At 41.5% G+C, this 21,180-nt stretch overlaps 1 protein-coding gene across 1 annotated transcript in view; it reads left to right on the top strand.

Annotated features, from left to right (window-relative positions):
* LOC129092199 (inositol polyphosphate-5-phosphatase A) overlaps positions 1-21,180 on the top strand; it is a 138,970-nt gene that overhangs the window by 21,909 nt on the left and 95,881 nt on the right. Inside the window, exon 2 of the mRNA XM_054600038.1 lies at positions 12,395-12,436. Coding sequence (XP_054456013.1) covers positions 12,395-12,436 — 42 coding nt within the window. The remainder of the gene's footprint in view (positions 1-12,394; positions 12,437-21,180) is intronic.

Genomic DNA, 21,180 nt, shown 5'->3' with positions numbered 1-21,180 from the left:
AGAAAAAAAGGAGAATTATTGATTTTGCTTAAAAGGGACAATATGATTGACATGTTTAGCCATTAGTGCAGCATCGACTGTATAGAACAAACTTGCATGATTGTTAATAGCTGTAACTGAATTATGGGGTTGCGAATGAGACATATTTCATAACATATTCTGCCCGATATTTTCTTGATTAAAGCTATAAATCCCAACTTTCAACTTCAAATGGCTCGTTTTGTTCAACCAAGAGTCCAAAAGCCCCAAAATATTCACTTTACGAGCATATGAAGAAGAGAAAATCAGCAAATCCTCACATTGGGAAAAAACAAACAATCAGAGAATGGTTGGAGTTTAATGGAAATGGTTTCAGATTGATTTTCTGTCTGTTGCCGTGTTTCCATTCACATGTTTTTATTTCACATTTTATGGTTTCCTGATGTAAATTTGCTAAAACTTCCCGAATTACAGAAAAAACATTTTAATACTTTTCTGAAGTGTTTTTTGTCTTAAAAACAAAGAATTAATGCAATAAATGGGCTTTGGAAACTTCTTTGCCGAATGAATCCTGATGTTGCACACATTTAACTCTCATCACTAATCGGCTGTTCTTGCTGTAGGCGTTATACAGGATATTCCCATAACGTGCAAATGTTTGTGTTTGTCTCCGGACAACTTGAACATGGCCGATACTAGCTGACATGAGAGAAAAACTTAAACTTGCTCAAATTGAAACTAATTCAAATGAAGACCTCTCTCTGTTTTTTTTAATCGCAGATGGTTCGATATCCAATTTTTTTCTTCTTCTACTCTGTTTACTGGAGGATTAAAGCCATACGTAGCCTACAGCACCACCCTCTGACCAAACTACTCTGTAGCCGAGTTTATTGTCTCCAAAACAGTTGATGAACATTTCATATTTTTGAAGCACTTCAAAAGCTTGTTTCAAATTTGCTTGACAATTGAATAGAAACATGGTTAGTGACTTTTCTTCACAGTGTTGAGTCCTGCGGCTTCTATAACACCTTCACAGAAGAGCCCTGAACATCAGATAAAGCGCGATTTCTTTGGCCCCAGTAGCACAGCTTTCTGGATTTTGAGACTGCCGGGAATTACCTGCTCCTTGTCACATGCACTTATATGGCTAAAAAAAAATTAAAACCGAAATTCTGAAGGATCAAAACTCTTAAGTTATCATTATTAAGACAAAGCTGTATGATGCCACCTGAAGAAGCCCACACTGGTGACCCTGATTATGGAGGTTGTGCCAGAAACCCTGATCTGAAGCTTTGACCAATCACCACCAACTGCTGAGAACTCCTCCATCTTTACATGCTTGTGTTTTTCACTTCAAACTGTAGTGTAGCAGAATAATAAATGCGTCAAGCAGCCAAACGAGCGCATGCATATTTCTCACGTATCTTTTTAGGGAAGCTCCAAAGGTTCTTGGGAAAAGACTTGATTATGGAAAGGGAGAGATAAAGTTATTTTGGGAAAAACGCGGGGGGATTCTGTGCATCATAAATATTGTGCAGATGGTCCCTTTATTGGGTTCCCTGACTATGTGACTTGCCCTGCAGCATAATGCTACCGTCTCTGCTCCCTTAGTTGAATTACCCCAGTGGTGGGAGCAAAGTAAACATTAGGATTAACCTTCAGCAGTACTTCTGCCGCGGCTTTGAAATCTCAGATAGAACGCATTTTTAGCTCAAAACGATAAGAAATCTAGTTTTCTTCGTGACGTTTTCTCATTTTGCAATAATGCTTCACTTCCTAGTTTGACTGAGATATTTTACTCCTTACAGTGACATTGAACAGGCCTGTATAGCGTTTTATTAGACCTTTCAATCACCGATGCCATGTGGAACATTGCTTGATTCTGCAGGAGAGCATCTGGTGCTTGTAAAAGTTGAGCGTTTTTATTTCCATGCCGGAGACGTTGCACTCATCGAGATGTGGATGTTTTCAGCCCGACCCTGTTAATGAGCTGCTTCGCTGGAAGCGTGAAAGAGCTTTGCTTTCCTGCACTTTATCTTTTTAAGGAGAGGATGGAACTCTCAGTGGCCCAGATGCAGCTCATGTGACCAATTAGGAGCACATTTGTCGAAAGGAAAATCGATTTTCTGTTTTGTTGTTGTTGTTATTGAAAATATATTGGTAGAAGACTAAAAGGACACATTTGGTCAGGATTTCTGTGGCTCTCAACAGAAATCTAACCAAAACCAAAACATTCAAAAAACTAATTGACTTCAAGACGAGGGAACCGGAAGTGCAAACATGCTGAGTCATTCCCAGGTTTTAAGACTCATCCCTGCAGCGCTCTATTGTGAAAAAAAGAATATGATCCACCTTTGCTGTAAACTCAGGATAGGTCCTGAGTTATCTAGCAGTTTAACCAGGGACTGATCCTTCTCTAGACCAGGACCAGCTTGCCTTGGGTGAGGCTTTTCTTTGCACTGATTTGAAATAAATTTCAGATATGAAAAGCTCCTTATCTCCATTCTCGTATTTACAACAGTCGGTCCATAAAAAAACCACACGGGACACCACCCAAGATTAACTCAAGTCAAGAAAGCCAACGTCTGGAAAATGTGTTGAGTCAGGAAATTATTGTTTCCACTGCAGCAGGACACGGATGAATAGAAGCAGTCTGGCAGTTTTTATCTTGATCGCATTTACTGAGCCGCCTGCCCCTCTAGAACAGAAGAGATCCGGTTCGCGGCCTTCAGCTTTCTAATCACAGTTTGTAGTCAAGGAGGACACAGTGACGGTGGCCTTTTAAAGTGTTCATCTTCATTTGTGACTAGTAATTACAGTGTGCTGGGGTGACATCTGAAACACCAGGCACTCCCTTCCTCTCTCTCTGTGGTGGTTTACAGCGTTTCCCTGTTATTCTGTAGCACATCTTTTATACAGAGACGCATACCAAGATGCGGGGGCCTTTTCTGGGACAGATTTGGCACTTCATAGATTCCCTTGTGTCATTAAGATCATCGTGGAAAGAAACATAAAACATTATAACATTTAGTTGTAGTAAGTTATGTCGCACTGTACAATTCAACACACAAGACAATGAATTTGGGGTTGCCGTGTGAGACGGATGCGGCGTCTTGCGGTTCTCTGAGAATGTTTGTTTTGGAAATTGTGAAACTTTCCTACGTGATTTATCTCATTAAAATGACTCACAGCCACTATAGATCCAATCAGAGCGCTGCAGCCGCTGGTCCCCAGTCACATTCACAGCCACCATCGGTGAGTGTTGAGTGCTGACGGTTTAAAGATAGACTTTGGCTCTGTCTTCATGACAATCTCCAGGGGCTTGACAAAACCCCAGCAGATTCTTTTATAGGCGTCGTGCAGAGACATGTCCTGTGGAGCACTACACATGCCTGACCTTTGCACACACACACACACACACAAACTGTAAATATAAATGTAGTTTTTCCTATTTTTAAAATCAGTATATTGCATTTTATTTCAGTAGGTAAGGCTAGGTTTACTCTTTCTCACAGACCCGGGGTGTTGCAGGTGTTTTTGTCCCAGCAGCTGTCAATGTAACACCCTATGGTTGATGGAGGCTGCAGCCTTTGAATGATAATCATGCAGGATCCCTGAGCCCAACACCTTTCACCCTGGAGGCCTTTGGTACATTTTTGCTTCTAAAACCCGAGAGGAGGGATGAGAAGAGATTCAAAAATCACTACGCAGTTGTCTGTTAAGCGTCATTTCATAGTGCAGCAGCCTGGGGAACGCATTATTATACAATACCGGCAGGAACTATACAATAAGGAAACAACGCTGCATGCACTGCTTTATTGCAGTGTTATCTTGTTTAGTTTTGTAACTGTGCAACAAAGTTAATGGTTCCTATGTATGTCTGATTGTGCCAAGTCCTTTTTTAAAGGAACATAGCACATTATTTCTTTGCTACATGAAGTATTTGGGTTTATTATGCATCAGTAATGAAATCAAACTTAAATCTAAGCCCAGTTAAATCCAGATCATGTTGAATTAGGAAGCCTTTTGCTCAGGATTCCTGTCCATGACTTCTCACTGAAGAGCTATTTGAGGTGCAGTACAGTAGCTCCGTGCATCACGCTGTTGCAGGGAGATCAGTGCGGTCCGTGTTGAGTAACACATGGCAGAGGTGTGAGTGGGAGAACTCGCTCTGCTCAGATAGTGGCAGAGCTCTGTCAGATGCCGGGCTGCCTTTCGACTCTTTCAACACCTACTTTTTTTTGGACGAAAAAACTAATTTTCAAGATCATTACAAATGATAAATGTCCTTGATTTTGTCCTTAGATTGCAAACTATGAACAGAGCAGCAGTCTGTGCTGCACTGCTGATGCACTGCAGTGTTACCTGTATGGCATCGCCCCCAGCACACACTCCATCTAGACATGGTGTGTGTTTGTGTCTGAGTTCTGTGTGTGCCGCAGTCTCATGCAGCGAGGAAAAGGCTGCGGTTGCTCGGGGTGCTGTCATTTCCTGTTTTCTGATGACACCCGATCTTCACAAATCACAGCTGATTGCCGTGTGGATTCAAACTAAAAGGGGGCGGGTGTTGTGTGAATGCTATTTTGTCTGTTTTTCACTATTATTAATATTATTCCACTTTACCCTGCAGCTACCACTCTGTTTTGAGTGATAATATTTCTGTCTGCATGTAAAGCACTCTGAGCTACAATCTTAGTATGAAATCATTGATATAATAGTAGTTTATGTGCACACTCAATGCCAGTGGCAACAAAACAGTATATCCACTCTCAGGACTGCTTCTTCATACGTGATGATGTTGAGTGAGAGACAAAAACGCCTGTCCCAGCATGCATTGGGTAAATAGCAGGTAAATAACCAGAAGAACTCTCAAGCCCTATACCTCATTTTCACCAGAAATTACAGCGTGTATAGAGTTTTCTTTGTTTGTTTTTTTTAACACTGGAAAACAAGATAAAAATGGTTTCTTTTTTTAAAACTGTAACTTATTCAGTTTTTCTTTTAAACTCCAGACAGGATTGTTGATTGTTGCAACTGTGGGAGATATGAGTGTTTTTATTTAGTTTTTTGTGTGTTTTACACAGTCAGCAAAAGTAAAATGACTGTTTTCTGACTGGAGTCTGCTGGCTTTGAGGAGAGCATATTAATCGTAGGTTTTGTACGTTCATATATTATAAGAATTGTCCAAATCCCTGTTGAATATATTTATAATATATTTATAATGTATTCACTTCAACGCACATCATATAGCTTTGCACCTGAAAACGGGTGAAGATTCAGGGTGTCATGTTTCCATCCAGCCTTTAGTGGGTGTTGGTGTTTTTTTTTTTTTTTTGTCTGGACTAAAGAGCAAGTAAAAAGAGATATATAACTATACAGAAACTGAAATAAACCTTAAATGTTCCTTATTAAGTTGTGGTTACTTACTAGATAAAAGAAATCATGAGATAAAAAGATAACGCTCAGGTGCGGCTAAATGCTGAAAAGCGGCTAAGTGAGTTAAAGTTACTGTTAGGAACTTCTAACTGGTTATAAAATAGTCTCAAATTAACATTGATGCCTCTGTATGACTTTCATAAGTAAACAAGACCATCACAGAGAAAATTGTCTATTTCTATATAGATATCCTGAAAGCTTCTCATCGCTGCCACTGGGTTGGATTCTGCCCAAAATCATGCAGGCTCTGCAGTTGCTCAGGGTGTATTACTGGGCCCACTGGAGGCAAGGGAGGCCCGTGGGAACCAAAACCAGAACTGAGCGTTAGGCAGTGTTGTACCCTGCTACAGTAAAATGAAAGTGTTTTCTAAACGGACCCTGGTGTTCGGAAACACTTCAACTTCCGTCCACACGGACCGCCAAAATAAAAACGAAATAAAAGTTCCTCATAGTAGCTTTAAGTCGCTTTTAAGTTTTAGGATTTCCACCAGACAGGCAGCATTAGCAAATTGTATAAAGCATTCATTATACTGTAAGTAACACCAGAGGGAAACATCAGATCCCTGTGGACCAGAGAGACTGTAATCACCCGCCAAAACAAATGCCGTACAATGTTTTTCCCACCCCTTTTCTTTCCTTTGATGTTTGACTGGCGCTTTAGAGAGTTTCAGGCTCTGATCTAATTGTTTGAAGCCTCCATAGATTGATATCTTCTAGAAGGATGAAGCCATGTCCCCGGAGCCAGCCCAGGTTCTAATTCTGTGTTTCCCCTCAGAGTGGGTTTGCTCTAATTAATACCGTTATTAGCCTCTTTGATGTGGAGTTACATAAAAACACTGAGGGGACCCGCCTCTGCGTCACCGGGCCTCCCCGAGCCACTGTGGAGGAGAGTTGGTGGGGAAAGTGAGATCAGCGGCGACCTGTCGAAGGACACGGGGGGGCAGCCAAATCAAGTGATCCCCCTGCTGACTCTCCTGCTGTTCTCCTTCCTCAGATCTCCTCCCTCAGTCAGTGGCCTCCATCGAGGGCCGGGTATTTTTAGTCGGCTCCCCTGAAAACCAATAACCTCCTTTCTAACAGTCCGTCAACACACACACACACACACACACACACACACACACACACACACACACACACACACACACACACACACACACACACACACACACACACAAGCTGCCCATGCCAAGAGGGTCGGAAACAAGGCCCCTGGTGACATCTTCAACATCTATTATCTAGATTTTGTCTAGAAGCTTGTTGTTATTGATTAGCGAGGAAAAAGAAAGAGGGATTGTCTTAGTGAAGGGATTGTCTTAGAAGGGTTTATTTTTTTGTGATCTGCGGTTGCTTGGAGAAGGTTTAAAAGCCTTCCTGCTAGCAAAGGCCATCACGGATTCATTCCCTCATTTTGCACGGCAAATGAGGTGGATATGATTTGGGGGAAAATTAAAAGGATCCATTTCTTCTGGTTGTGCCTGGCTCGTAGTCTGCCTGCTCAAATCGGACATGACTCGTTGATTGCGTGCTCGGCGCGGTGATTCGGTCCTCTGATAGTCACAAGGCGTTTTAAATAATTGGATGAGGTAAGACGGACCACTTCGAAACAAACAAGAAGACTTAGCTGACGGTAGACTGCACTTTTAATCTAAATGCATTAGATTTCATTAGATTGTAAACAACCAGGCTTGAAAGTTTTCCTCATCATTGCTTTGTTTTGTTTTGTGTTGAATATTGGCTCAGCTATTTCAGCCTTCAGCTGCTTCCATTCAGAAATGCTCTTCATCTTCCCACATCATTCAAACCATCGTGTCATTTCACAGAAGCAATAAACTTAGAAAAACATTTTTATTGCTTAAATTGCATACAAATATACCTGTCAAAACTAAACCCTTTTAATGCATTTAAATGCCATATTACATTCAGAGTTTCAAGGCTCCAGACCAACTTTTTTTCATAATCGCAAAATAACCGTCCTTAAGTTGCTGTAAACTGTCAAAATCTTTAGAACTTATCCTTTTACCTTCATTTATAGTGGTTGTTTGCATAAAAACATACAATTCTAAAATGATTGTATCTTTAAATAAATATTTGGCATCAGTAAATGTAATGATAATATCTATTTTAATTTGCTGTGAAAACATTTCCATCAAACATAAATTTATTCAAGTTTCTTGCCACAAACTCATTTTCCGAGGTTACATTTGAACGCATCTTGTAAACTTAATAATTTACCTTTGCCCAATACTAATTTATACGGAACAGAGCTTGAACGATTAAAATTGTAAATCAATGCAACCTCCGTTAACATTAGCTGTTAGCTCTGAAAATTTGCCAAGCAGGACTGTGCAGCCCACCGGCTGCTTACAGCTAGCAGCTAACGCTAACTTGCCGAATTTAACCTGGATTTGTTGTTAAATCCAATCATTGCACCTTAAATAAGCGGCAACACAAAGCCGCGCCCCGGAGTTAAACCAAGCCCAGAAACATGAGTGCACAAAAGTCTTTTTTCGGTCACGTGTATGTTTTGCTCTAGATGGAGATCAGTTTAGGTTTGTGCTTCAGAGACAAAGATTGAAAGAGACAACCACATCAGAGCTGCTCTGTACTCTACCGTGGTTTATATGTCATACCTCCAATGTGGCGTTTATTTCTGTGTTAGACCGGTGTCTGTCTGGTGTAACCAAGCAACCGTTGCTTTTATTAAGTCTCCTCATCTCCCCTCTCTTCTTATCAGTTACAGAGGTTGCGTGCCGCCTTGTTTCTCTTGCCCCATGCCGGTCTACTCAGAGAGAGTGAGAGCTTGGAACTCTTGCGGGGGAATTTGGATGGACAAACCCACAGATCAGCACACACCTAATGAAAATATTGTAGTCGAAATTCAGGCCGAGATGCGTGAAGAGTAGGTGGAGGAAGGAGGAAACCCATGTGGTGGCCATGTGTTCCCAGCAGATCGCCGTGAGGGGTCTTGTAACGGGACGGGCCGTGACGTAATTTCCCAACCAGCCTCAGTTTTAAACTGCCTGCTGTTAATACCGAGACGGGGTTGAGGAATGGTACCACACTGTTAGCCAAAGAAAGCCTCACCGAGGGGAAGAACAGTACGTGCACTTCAGGTTGCAACCTCTGAGGCTCTGCGGCAGCCTGAGGGTCGTGACCTCGGCTCAACTCTTGGCGCCTCATGTTACCGCTTTAGACCAGCAGAGACACACACACTATGAAGCCGAAATATCAAAGGGAGAGCGGCTCCACGGCTGTACGCCGGCTCCACGGCGTTAACTTGTCAGCATTTAGAGTGCGGACTACTTTAGCTCATCACTTCCTGGCGACAGAGAGGCACTTTGTGGTTCGGGTTGGAGCGCTAACACGTCACTCAAATCGCACAAAAAAAAAAATCTTATTTTTGAGAAGTTATAACCTCTGCTCACAGTCAGTACATGTCAAGGTGACTATTTATGCTTTAGAAGGTAGTTCCACTAGATTCCATTGAATTGGGCAGTATACCGTTCCTATGTTGCTACCCCATAACCTCAGCACATTAAAGTGAAAGGACCTGCATTGCTTGACCCTTTTAGGGAAAAGTCAAAACATGTATCATTTTGTGGTTTGGATAAACACACCCAGAAGATAGATGTAGGTGCGTACACTTTGGTACTTTGAAATATCAGTCCAAGGTCGTTCGCATTGGAGACTTTCACTTCCACCCAGCGTGCCCCGGCTATAGCGCTTTGCATTGTATTTGTTAAATTCAAAGATTGGGCATTTGCAAGCGTCATCTGGTCACAAGATAGTCACACCGAAACCCAGCGCTGTGATTTTGTCCAAGTTAAAAGAAGATTGGAATGTTGTTGGGTTGTATTGTCAGAGGGAACGTATTTAAAGTCACATTCCTGTCCGGCGTTGTTGTGCAAAACGCCACACATGTCGGATTTGATTGGAGAATTTGTGCTCAAAACTAATTTTACTCTCACTGACCCAATCTTCCAATGAGTTGACACGACCTAATGGCATCAGGGCAGGTTTCATCATCCCTCTGTTTCGTCCAGAATTGATGCTTCGACGCTCTTCTTTTTATTTTTAACGGCTGGCATTTTAAATAGATTCTCCACAAAAAACCAAAAACCCAAGCAGAGTCTCTTAGTTCCCCACGCTGTCTCAAAAGTAGGCCACGGACTGATGAAAACAGAGGCATGAGCAAAGAAAAGAAAGAGGAGGTGGAGAGAACTGAGCGAGTGAAAGTGCCAGAGGAGAACGAGGAGGAGGTGGAGGAGGAGGAGGAGAGGCTGGGGAGGGTTTCGGTTTATTTTTTATCTCTCTGATAGTATAGCCCCACTTTTCTAATTAAACTGCAAATTAACTTTACACCGCTACAGATATAGACTCCCTTCCTTTCCGTCTCTCCGGGGGGGGGGGGGGTTTCGTCAGGTCCTCCTCTGAGCCACCGTGGCAAGGCCAACATCTGTTCATCAGAGGCGGGGTCAACCTAAATTGGAGCGCTCCAGAAAAGGCCCGGATGAATTTCTACGGGACCGAGACGCTGTTCTCTGTTCTCTTTCCGCTCTCCGCTCCACGTGGAGTTCATCTAGGACACGTATTCCCCAGATGAGAGACTCAAAAGACTCGTTTGTAAAAAAAAAAAAAAAAAAAAAAAAAAAAAAAAAACTCAACACTGTGGTTTAATTGCCTCATTTCCGTGGTCACCCCTCCTGTCAAGTTGGTGTCTGCTGCAAGAGTCCACTTAGCAGCAGCTTTTTTTTCAAGCGATTAAATTCATCGGCCCTCGCATCCCGTGAGTGTCTCTTGTGATAATAGCGTGAAACACAGGAAACCTTTGGAAATCAGAGTGCAGCTAACGGCGGTCCTGGGAGAAAGGGATGATGGAAAAAGCTAAAAATATATGTGCGATTTGTCAAGGGCTATGATTTAAGCACAGGAAACGTATTTAGGTGCACCCTTTGCCACACACAAAACAGTAAAACCGTGTCAGTCTGACCTGTCAGTGTAAACGTCTGACCGTGTGTGACCCTTTACGGGAGTACCGGGACGGTCAGGTGGCAGCTGAACCTTTCTGTTCCTCTGTGAGTAGCTCGCCGTCTCGCTCTCTTTTTTCTCTTCCTCCATCCATGTGACTAATGACAAGGTCCAGTGCTCATGCCCTTATATAGACCTGAGCTCTGTCTGATCTGGCTGAGGCTGGGACCACGGTACACACACACACACACACACACACACACACACACACACACACACACACACACACACACACACACACACACACACACACACACACTAGACTGTAAGTCTTACATTTATGACGTTTAGGTGCCCCATTCAAATGTCAACTTATATCAGGTATAAGACCTTAATCAGTTTCTTCACAGGAGTAATTAGCACATTTTTTGCCTTTTTCCGAAAAGACATTTTCGCCATTAGTTCCTACCTTGATAATAAAGGATATAGTTAATTTTGGGGTGCACACTCATCACCACTGTTGAGCCAATTATGAATAGGATTTGGCCGTGATGACCAATCGGAGTTGGATCTGGTCTGTTCCTTTTTGGGCCAAGTGGTGTTGACAGTCAAAAGATAAAACCATGTAGTGAGTGACATGCAAAGATTCTAAACATAAGTCTTTCTTTGTTCTCATAAAGATTAAGATAAAAATGTTGATTTGCAACTGACCTTAGGGACCGATGACATCACTCGTGATGTCATGCCGGAGGGACACAACCCTTTCGTTTTTTTAAAGATTGTAACCTTGAATGAAGAGGTATTTCTACAGGAACAGCTGTTTCTTGATTTCATTGTCTTCCAAAAATTAGTAATAGTATTTATTCATGCAGTGCAGTTAGTGACAGAATGGGCTCCATGGTAGCTCTGACAGCTTGAGTAGCAGTGGAGGCGGGGCTTAAGAAAAGGTTTATCTTCTGTAGGCTATACACTCCAAATTCCAGATTGAGCCTCAACTGTGTTTGGACCTTGTAGTCATTTCATATTGGCTACAAGGTCCTTACATTTCAAAAATATTGAAATCATTAATTTATCATTGTGATATGTATATGTTATGCCCCATCCTTGACTGTCATAGACTGGTGGAAACAATATTTCTGTCCAAGCTTTAGATGATAAGAGTCCGACTTTTTGGGTCAGTGATGTCTTACACCCATTAATTGGAGATCAACTGTTTATCGGGTTGCTGTTGCTGCTGACTTGACATCGTTATTGAAATTACAGGGAGACGTTTTAAAGATATCAACGTTGGTCACCTAGGTAGACGTTTTAACTGTTATGCTTCAGGTCAAGATAATGGGATCCTGAAAACTCTCATTCTCAAAATGAAAGTTGAAAGTGATATGAAAATAGTGTTTCTTTAAATAATTTTAGAAACGGTTGTCATGGCGATGAGGTATTTGGTTTTACTATTAAAGGGTACAGCACCTACTTTAGGGCTTTGTTTCAGATACCCACAGAGCCTGCACATCCCTTGTGTATTCTTATTTTAGACTAGTTTTGTTAGGACAAACTCTCCCAACACACACACACACACACACACACACACACACACACACACACACACACACACACACACACACACACACACACACACGCAGAGCAGTGCATCAGACCTAGATATCGACATAGGGAGATCTCTCCTTAAATGGTAGACTGCCCAGGGCCCTGTCTCCGTTTCCACTGCACAAACTAAAAGGAGTCCAGGTCTAGGGGATAGCCTTTTAAAGTGGAGGAGAGAGAGCGAGGGAATGAGAGCAAAAGAAGGGGAGAGAAAGAGAGAAGGCGAGAGGCTTGTCGATGACCTGGAGAAAGTCTTCTTGACCCTTGACCCTTCTTGAGTATTATTTTTATAAATAACTCTAATACTCCAGAGAAATCTTTCATGTTTTGTCTTTGCGTTTAGATGTCAACAATGCCAGCAAATATGGATAACGATGTCACTAACAACTCGTCTTTCTTCTCTTTTCAGCCTGAAAATCTACAGAAAACATGGCTGAGGGAGTTTTACCAGGTAAGTGATACAGCACCCAGCCTGATATATGTTATATGTCAGTCCATAAAGTTATATCTTGGGGTCCGTCTAATGATACTCCACATGGCCAGTTCACAGCTGCTGAAATGGGAAACTCCTACCTAAAACAATGGCGTTAAACGCATCACTTTCAGGATATAGTATTTGCTTGGTCGGTCCGCTGATAAAACCTTTGTTTGTTTATCATTCAATAAATGGTTGTTAAAGTTTTTGACAAGTGATGAGTAATTTGAAAAGTCATCATTAGAATTTAGTATGCCGGCATGTAATTTAAACTTGTCATCAGATTTATTTAACTTTTCTTAATGGACACAAATGGCGGTAATACTGAAGGGGAAATCCAGACTTAAAGGTGCAATGAGTAATGCATGGCCACATTGCTAACCTACAGCAGGGCAAGAATACGTCAACTGCTGAAACAGCCGGTCAAAATAACATTGCTATCTTTTTTCTTTTCTTTGGGTAGCGTTTGTGTTGCCACTAAAGATACTTTTTGCTAAATAGCCAACTTTAAGTTGTTACGTTCCGAGTTAGGCATCAAACCTCATATCTTTACTCGCCAAGCGCTTGCCTCCAGCAAGTAAAAAGCCACTGCAATTTTTTTGCAAGAGCTTCAGCCAACTTTGTGTTTGCCGTGCCACTTCACCAGGGAGATGTACCTGGAATGTGATGGACAAGCCCCTCGGCGCTAGCAACACTTCTGCTTCTCATGTTGACCTGAGGGCAGATTGGACGCTACAGGGACTATCGCTGTGCTGTTGGCCCCCTATTAATGCAAATGTAGGCTAATTGTCTCCCTTAAATTTAAGTTTTGATTATCATTCTGTGTAATATCCCTAAAAGAAGCGTGTTATTGAGTGCAAAATAGCAGATTTGATCAAAATGGACAGTTGGAATAACAATAATAGTTTCCCAGGGAGCAAATGTGAATTTTAATGCACCAATTTATTGTGGAAATGTTTTCATATCTCTAAAGGAAAACACAATATTCCGGCACCAGGTGATGATTTAAAATTAAAGATATAATAATAAGTATGTAACATAATAGTAATGGAATGTATTGCAGTAAAGTTCTCAGGCATTCTGTATTGCTTTGAAATATGTACAGTTATCTCTGCTGAGTCAACACACACGTAGGCGTGATTTACTCCTCCCTCCTCTCTTTGTGTCTTTTGTTTGGGGGAATAACCTTTTTAAATGTGGTTACTCACCTCAAGTATACATTCATTCATTTTAATTCATTAATAAACTCTGTAAAATGAGCTCATTTGTGTTTCAAAACACATCCGACATATCTGAGTTCTTTGAGGAGTTGTAAAATTTTGAGACAAAGAGTTGTAATGTTTTACGAGAATAAAGTCATGTTATTTCAAAGAAAACAAATCTACCTGCCCTAAAGTCTACCGCCCGATTCATCACGTTATTGCTCAGCATTCTGCTGTCGTGGTAGTATTCCCCTCAGACCGTCTGACAGATGCAGAACCCTGTTGGGACTCTCTCTGTGACTGTGCGCTGCTCTTCATGGGGAACTGAAAACTTCTGTTCAGGCGTCAATCTCATCATCGTGTGGCTTTTTGTACAAGCCACTGTTAACTTCACACACTTCTCCAAGTCTCAATGGGGTGTTTTACCACGCTTTGCGAGACATGGCCACTTGCCTGTTTAATGTAAGCCCTGTGCGTTGCATAGTTATAAACAAACCAACTTCTGGCCGGAGGGAGAAACACAACTACTTTTAAACATTCTGAAAGACTTGGATACCAACTGGTCAAATTTGGTACATGTAAACATAGTCAATGAAAAGCAGGGAAGTTCTCGTCCGTACTTCTCACTTGATTTATCACCTCAGTAAACATTGTAAACATGAGTTTATGGTCTCAATCTCTAGTTTCAAGTCTTCTTCAATACAGCATGATGTTCATTTAGTAAATTATGGTCCATTAAGAGTTAAATAGACCATAAAGCAGGGTATGCTTTAGGACGGGCTTACTTTGAATGACGGGTCGCTGCTGCTACCAGAGACTTATATGGCATCTTTATGTCACTCCTCCGAATATGGTAACTTCCGCTGATTGGCAGCGAAAAACAACATAATAGTGACAGCCCTAATTACAAAATGGAGAAGGCAAAATCGCTGAACTCGAGGCTTCAAAACATTAGTACACAAACCAATGGATGACGTCATAATGACTACATCCACTTCTTATATACAGTCTTTGATTCCAGCAGATATCTCTGCAACACAACACATGTTACATTCTTCTGATGTTTGTTCATTTGTGGAATATTCTAAATGAACTCTATATATGTTACACTACAGCTTTTACCAGTGCAGCAGACTTTATCAGAAATGTAACCGACAGATTATCACGTCATCCTTTCCTAATCTGCTACATCACTAGCACAGTGGATGTGCTATTGGCCCAGGCCCAGCATGTGTTTCTATAGCTTCAAGTGTTGTCATGGGACCATGACCACAAACCATGAGGCTGGTGCACATGATTAGTCTTATTACGGTTGAAGCTCTGTAGATTAGGTCAACTAAAGGCATGTGCTTCCTATAGCTACGGCGTCTTTTGTTTTTTTGCAAAAGGGAAAACTGAAATCTAGTGGTAAACTTTTATGCACATGCCTTTTGTTCATAGCTTAAATGCATTTTTTCTTTAAAAATGTATGTTTATTTAAATGTTTTCATAATAAGCTGATACAGTCTTTCTAAAACAAATCTTGCAGACTAACCCAACGTTAGTCTGCAAGATTCTTCAGTCTGCCGTGATCTTTGTCACCTTACTTTCACCCCTATAAATGCACAGTTTTCTGAAAGCAAAAGCTTGAGCTCAGTCATGTTTCGTATCTTACCTTTTCATCTACATAGGAACCCCTGACTAACCACAACTCTTTCCACTGGGGTGAGGGAAGTGAGGAAGCTAGAGCTCTCAACTGCTGTGTGAAAGTGGCAGACAAAGAGAACAGAGAGACACACACTGTTATTCTATGGTAACCACCATTTTTCAACACAACTCTGGTGTGGTTGTTCGCGAAAAAGACATTCAGTTTACAAATACATTATGCAAGGTGTTTTCATTGAAGTGCTCTTGCAGTTTGCACATATTACATCAGGTAAAATTGAAAAGAAATTCATTACATTTTGCTAAAAAAAAAAAAAAAAAAAAAGATCTGTACTCATGCGTTTGTTCTGTTGTGATAGTATTTTACAAAAAGAAGAAATAAAAGTTGTATTCATTTTTTATTGCTCTGATAGCGTCCTCTACACAGGGGCTGTGAATATTTAGTTCCGACTTATCTTAAAGAGTGGGCATTTGCCATCACCACAACTGGGCCCATACAATAAAATGGCGCTAATGCCTCTAACATGTTGAATGTTTTAAAAATAGGGGAAAAACAAGTCCTCAGTTTTTTTAGGCTCCAGGACTGTAACGTTCTCCAGCAAAATGTCAGTTAACCGCTGCCATGGGAAATGCCCACCCAGAGGCCTGAAGCTCTGTTTCCACAACTTTATCCTCTTTGGAAATAAAACAAAAATAATCAATCTCCACAAAAGTGTTATCATAGCTTTAATTGCCTTACACAGGAAGTGACAATTCAAATGTCAGTCCACCAATGTCACCTCAACACTCAAAGTCAAACGTGGTAGCACTTGAGAAATGAACAGATGGGAATGACACAAAAAGGAAAGCCTGAATTTAAACTCTCAAAAAAAAAAAAAAACAAGACGGTTAATGAAACACCCAAGGAGAGACAGAACAAAATAAGCTTTATCCCTGAATTCATCAGTGAGAACTAGCAATTCTTAAGGCGTTACTCAACTCTGCTGTCAGGCTTAAATAGCCCCGTATTGATTTGTGTGTCAGTGATAGCGGCGTGCCAGTGCCAACCAAGGGGCATTAGAGCCATGAATGTCTGTAGCCCGATGATGGAGCGCCCCGTGTCTCCGCAGGCCAAACGGGAGGAGGATCCCACTCAGGTTCATATGCAGTCAACAACACCAAGTCCGAGTTTCTCTTTTCTTTTCTTTTTAAGAAAAGGAGTATAAATCCATCGCTCAGTGGGGTGAAGGAGACACATTTTCACTCTAAAACAAAACGCTGGGGGTGATTTCCTCATCAGGAAGTGGTTGAATTTACAGCAGTTTTTCCAGTTGCAGCCTCACCGAGAACAAGTATCCTGGAATAACTGAATGTCATTCATTTTCCAGTGACGCCACACCCAGCTAAGATGGGAGCTTATTGGTGAATGAATTTATAGCCGTACAGTGCAGTTGGGACTACACAAAGGAAAAGTGTTCTGAGGGAATAGCTGGTATATTACACACACACACACACACACACACACACACACACACACACACACACACACACACACACACATATATATATATATATACACATACATACATATACACACACATACACACACACACACACACACACACACACACACACACCAGTGAGGTAGGGGTTCCCTATGTAAACATCTAGACTTCACTTTGACAGTGAGGTAGGGTTCCCTATTTCTAAACATCTTCCTTATATAAATGCTTGTGCTCATCAATGCAGAGAAATGAGAACAAAAAACTAAAATATAGGTTTTTCACTTCTTTTTCACAAGGAAGATGAATCATCCACTGTTTTCTGCAACAGTGTAAGGAAGCTTACCGGGAAAAAAAGTTTTCAGTTCAGACCAGTATGTAAAACAAGTAAACACTCAACACTGTTGAGAAAAACACACAATCTTGTTGTTCCCAGGAAGCACCGGCCCATTGGTTGTGACAAAATATTCCAGACTCACCCTGAAAACACACACACACACACACACACACACACACACACACACACACACACACACACACACACACACACACACACACACACACGCACACTGTCGTCATTCTGTTCAGCCTCAAGTGTATGCCGGAATACTTTGTCACATAGTCAAATATTGTCACAAGAACGTAAAGATTAATTCTAGCCCGAAGAGACAGAATTCAGATGTTAGTACAGAATGTGTCAAATACCTCAGATCAACTCTGTGGACACGAGGCATTTGAGGTCTGTATTTAACTGCAGTGCACCTGCAGTCAAATGCTCTGTATCTGTAAAGGATCTCCTCATGTGGGAGTCACATATTTTTATCATAAAACCTGAATACAAATCATACCGAGTAAATGTGATGCAGGACTAATAAAGTAAGGAAACCAGTACTGAATGCATGATTTGGTTTCATGGTATTTGCTAGACCAACAGGTTCCATGAAGTCCTCTTTAAGATAAGATAAGATAAGATAAGATAATCCTTTCCTTCCCGCAGCGGGGAAATTTGCAGGCTTACAGCAGCATAGAGTAAAAGAGTAAATGTCTTCATAATGATGTTTATGTCATCTCAAATCAACAGCAGTTATGTGACTAAGAGCTGAAACATATTGTGGTGGGCCTCATGAGTCCAACTTTCTGTCACTCAACAGAAAGTAAGTTTCGCTGGTAGTTTGTATAAAGTGGGATTTTACAAGAGCAACTAAATCCTGCATTATGAATCTCACATGATCCTGCTCCCAGTCAGGCTACACTGTCTAGCCTGCTGATATTGGGTTCCAATACAATACTTTGATAGGGCTAACTAGTACAGCTACACAGTGTACCTCCATTAGGACTACTTTATCACTTGTTTTGCAGTAATAATACTACAGCAATTGTGCTTAATCTTCATTTTTTCCCCCCCAGATTATAAAACCCACTTTGGACATATTTATTTTATCCTCTAGCCTCTTGGTGGGTGTCGACTTCTATCTCTTAGCTGGCGTAGCTAAAAAAAAAACACCGTCCTAGCTATATGTAGTCTACAAATATTGGTACAACATAGTTTTGGTAAACCGCAGATTTAACATGCCTGTCCAATACGCTTTGTTTACACTCCCGTTGGGTGCAGCAGCAAGAGCCTCCGCAGACGGCGTGCTAGCTCCGAGCATGAACGGAGGCTTTTGCATTTTTCTCTGAAATGCTAGAGGACGAACAAACTAAAATCTACTGTGAAGAATCAAAAAGAAAAGGAGTATTACTCATAGATATATCCATAGACTGTAGGTGTAACCACCAAAAAGCCATAAACCAACCTCCACATGACGAGGAGGGATGGTAATCTGTAAAATATCTCATATTTATGGACTCCTTTATTGCCTTTGTACAAACCCTGTCAAGAAAGAGGTCAAGTGTTACATGTATCATAAAGAAGCGAAAGGTTGACTATCCTGTAAACTATTTGATTTGTCAGCAAAATATATACTCAAATTAATTTTGTTTCTTAAGCATTTTAAAAGCGAATTATCCTTATTTGTATAATGCATAAAAATGTAAATAGTGCTTTTATCATGTGTTTGCGCCCCATGCGCCAAGAAAAATAAATTTTGTACAGCGAAGAGAGGAATGTCTATCCGGAGATCATTTTGTCCTAAACCCGTGCAACACACACAGCGGGCCTGCTGATTGGTAACAACAACTTTAGAATCAATCCAACCAATCCAAACACATAAAAAAGTTTTTCCCTTTTTCCCTTCAGTTTTATTAGTTTTTTTATGTTTCTGTCTCACAACAACTAATCTAAATCTATAACAAAGGGGCCTGATTATGCCAAACGATTTTCACCTGATTTTAGACCGTAAAGCTCGTCAGAAAACACAGACGAGCAAACATCTGCTCAGCTGCAAGTCTCTGTCAACTTTGCTTTACTCCTCTCAGTAATTATTACTTTTTTACTGGCGAGCCGATACATGTCTAATGCCAGACGATTCCAGCCCGTGTGTTTTGTCATAAGCACTGAGGTTATTGGATATCGTGAGCATAGAGCGTGCGTGCGTGCATGCATGTGTGTGTGTGTAGAAGCATGTCCTGGTAACGGCTGTTGAGGAATTCTGTTTGCATTCTGCAGCAGGCTTACGGGGAAGGTATCGTATCAGCTAACGTGTGTGTGTGTGTGTGTAGTGAGAGAGAGGGAAAGAAAAGCATGCATGGAGAGAGAGAGAGAGAGGAGGAGAGGTGTGCCCCTGTGCGAACCAGGCGGGCCTGTAGCCTCATGCCAGCGCCGTGCTGCTGCTGCCGGCTGACGTCACGGAAAGAAGCATCAGACTCTGAACTCGGCAGCGCGGCCGGGGAACGACCAGCGGTGACGGCCGGAGCAAACCAAAACAATCAGCCACGCCGGCTCATGGTCGCCGCCCTCCGCCCTCTGGTCGTGAACTCTTTAAAATCTATGATTTATCTCTTGCTGGAAAAAAGCGGATGCAGGAAATAGGAGCAAATTGTGTGTTTTATTTAAGTACTGTGTCAAGGCTTCTGCTTTGAGTTGACTTGGCAACAATCCAATTTAACACAGGAAAACTTTGGACTCACACCCTGTAAATTGAATCAGCACTTTAATCTTATAGGAGCATCTTGTCATGCCTAAAACATTTAGAAACACTGTCGCATGCATCGCTGCTCCATGGCAACTCCACGCTCAACTGACTTAACATACTTGTAAGGAAAGACCTGTCTCCTTTTTTTTTTTTTGTGCGCCAAAACTAATCATCCCAAAGTTCCACCGTAACATCCTGGGTAATATAAACAGTTGAACTGGCTGTCATCGAGGTGTGACTGCAGCAAAGGGGCTCTGTACGAGTCAGTGCCTGCACGGTTACGTACATGTCTCTATGTCAGTGTGTGATCAAGCAGCTTCAGGGAATTCCTTGAGGAAATAAAGATTATTTATTTTATGACACACCTTGGTCACAGTTCATAGATTGCCAATGCAATAGGTTTTCCGGCCTCCCTCATACAAAGCTTGCTCGCAGCAGTTAGACAAATACTGCAAACTTGACTTGTGTAGAAGATAACTTGTTTATTCCTGCAGCGCATTTTCTGTAAAGAAGGTGATCGTCATAGTTTACAGGGATCTACTTCTCAGTGTTAGCTCTTTAGAGGTTGTGGAGGAGCAGATATCGCCATCTGCCATATGTCAGTCAGATCTCAGTCATACACGTCAAGATCTGAGGCGGGCAATTACAGGAAAGAGCGCAGAAACATCCGGCAGGCTCAGTTACAGTTAAAGGGAAAGCTATTTTTTACTTCTCCCACTGCAAAAAAAAAAAAAAAAAAAAAAAAAAAGGATTTCTTGGCACTTGGTTTGACACTAAATGAAATGAAAAAGATAGAGAAAAAAAAACCAGTTCACCCCAAAATCAAACGTACATATTTTTCGTCTTACTATGAAATAGGAACTATTTTCTTTCAACCATAGTCCCTACATGAGATTGCTCACAACAACTCCTGTGGGTTATCTTGAGGGACCCGGCCATGATTTCTGGAGACAGACAACTCTGTTTAGTTTATTCAGCTGTATGTTTTTGCCGCTTTGAGCCCCACAAGCCGAGTGCCATCTAGTCCCATCATATTGGAGAGTAGGCAGACATCTCTACAGACGATACCTCCAAAACTAGACAACTTAAACCAAAATAATCTATGGCACTTCAGGTGAGAGGAAAAATACGTGTTCTTGATTTTATGGGTGAACTGTCCCTTTACCACTCCCACTATTTGGGAGGCACATTGTAAATGCAGTGACTAAGGCTTTTTCAAAGTCTTTGCTTCTCATTTCCTTACTTATCCTGCCAGTGAGTCCAATCAAATCCCCATTCTCAGGATACCCCCAGTAATTTACACATAAGCAAAGTGGGGC

Source organism: Anoplopoma fimbria, chromosome 6, assembly GCF_027596085.1.
Source record: "Anoplopoma fimbria isolate UVic2021 breed Golden Eagle Sablefish chromosome 6, Afim_UVic_2022, whole genome shotgun sequence".
Classification (NCBI taxonomy): Eukaryota; Metazoa; Chordata; class Actinopteri; order Perciformes; family Anoplopomatidae; genus Anoplopoma; species Anoplopoma fimbria.
This window is presented reverse-complemented; position numbering and strand designations above follow the sequence as displayed.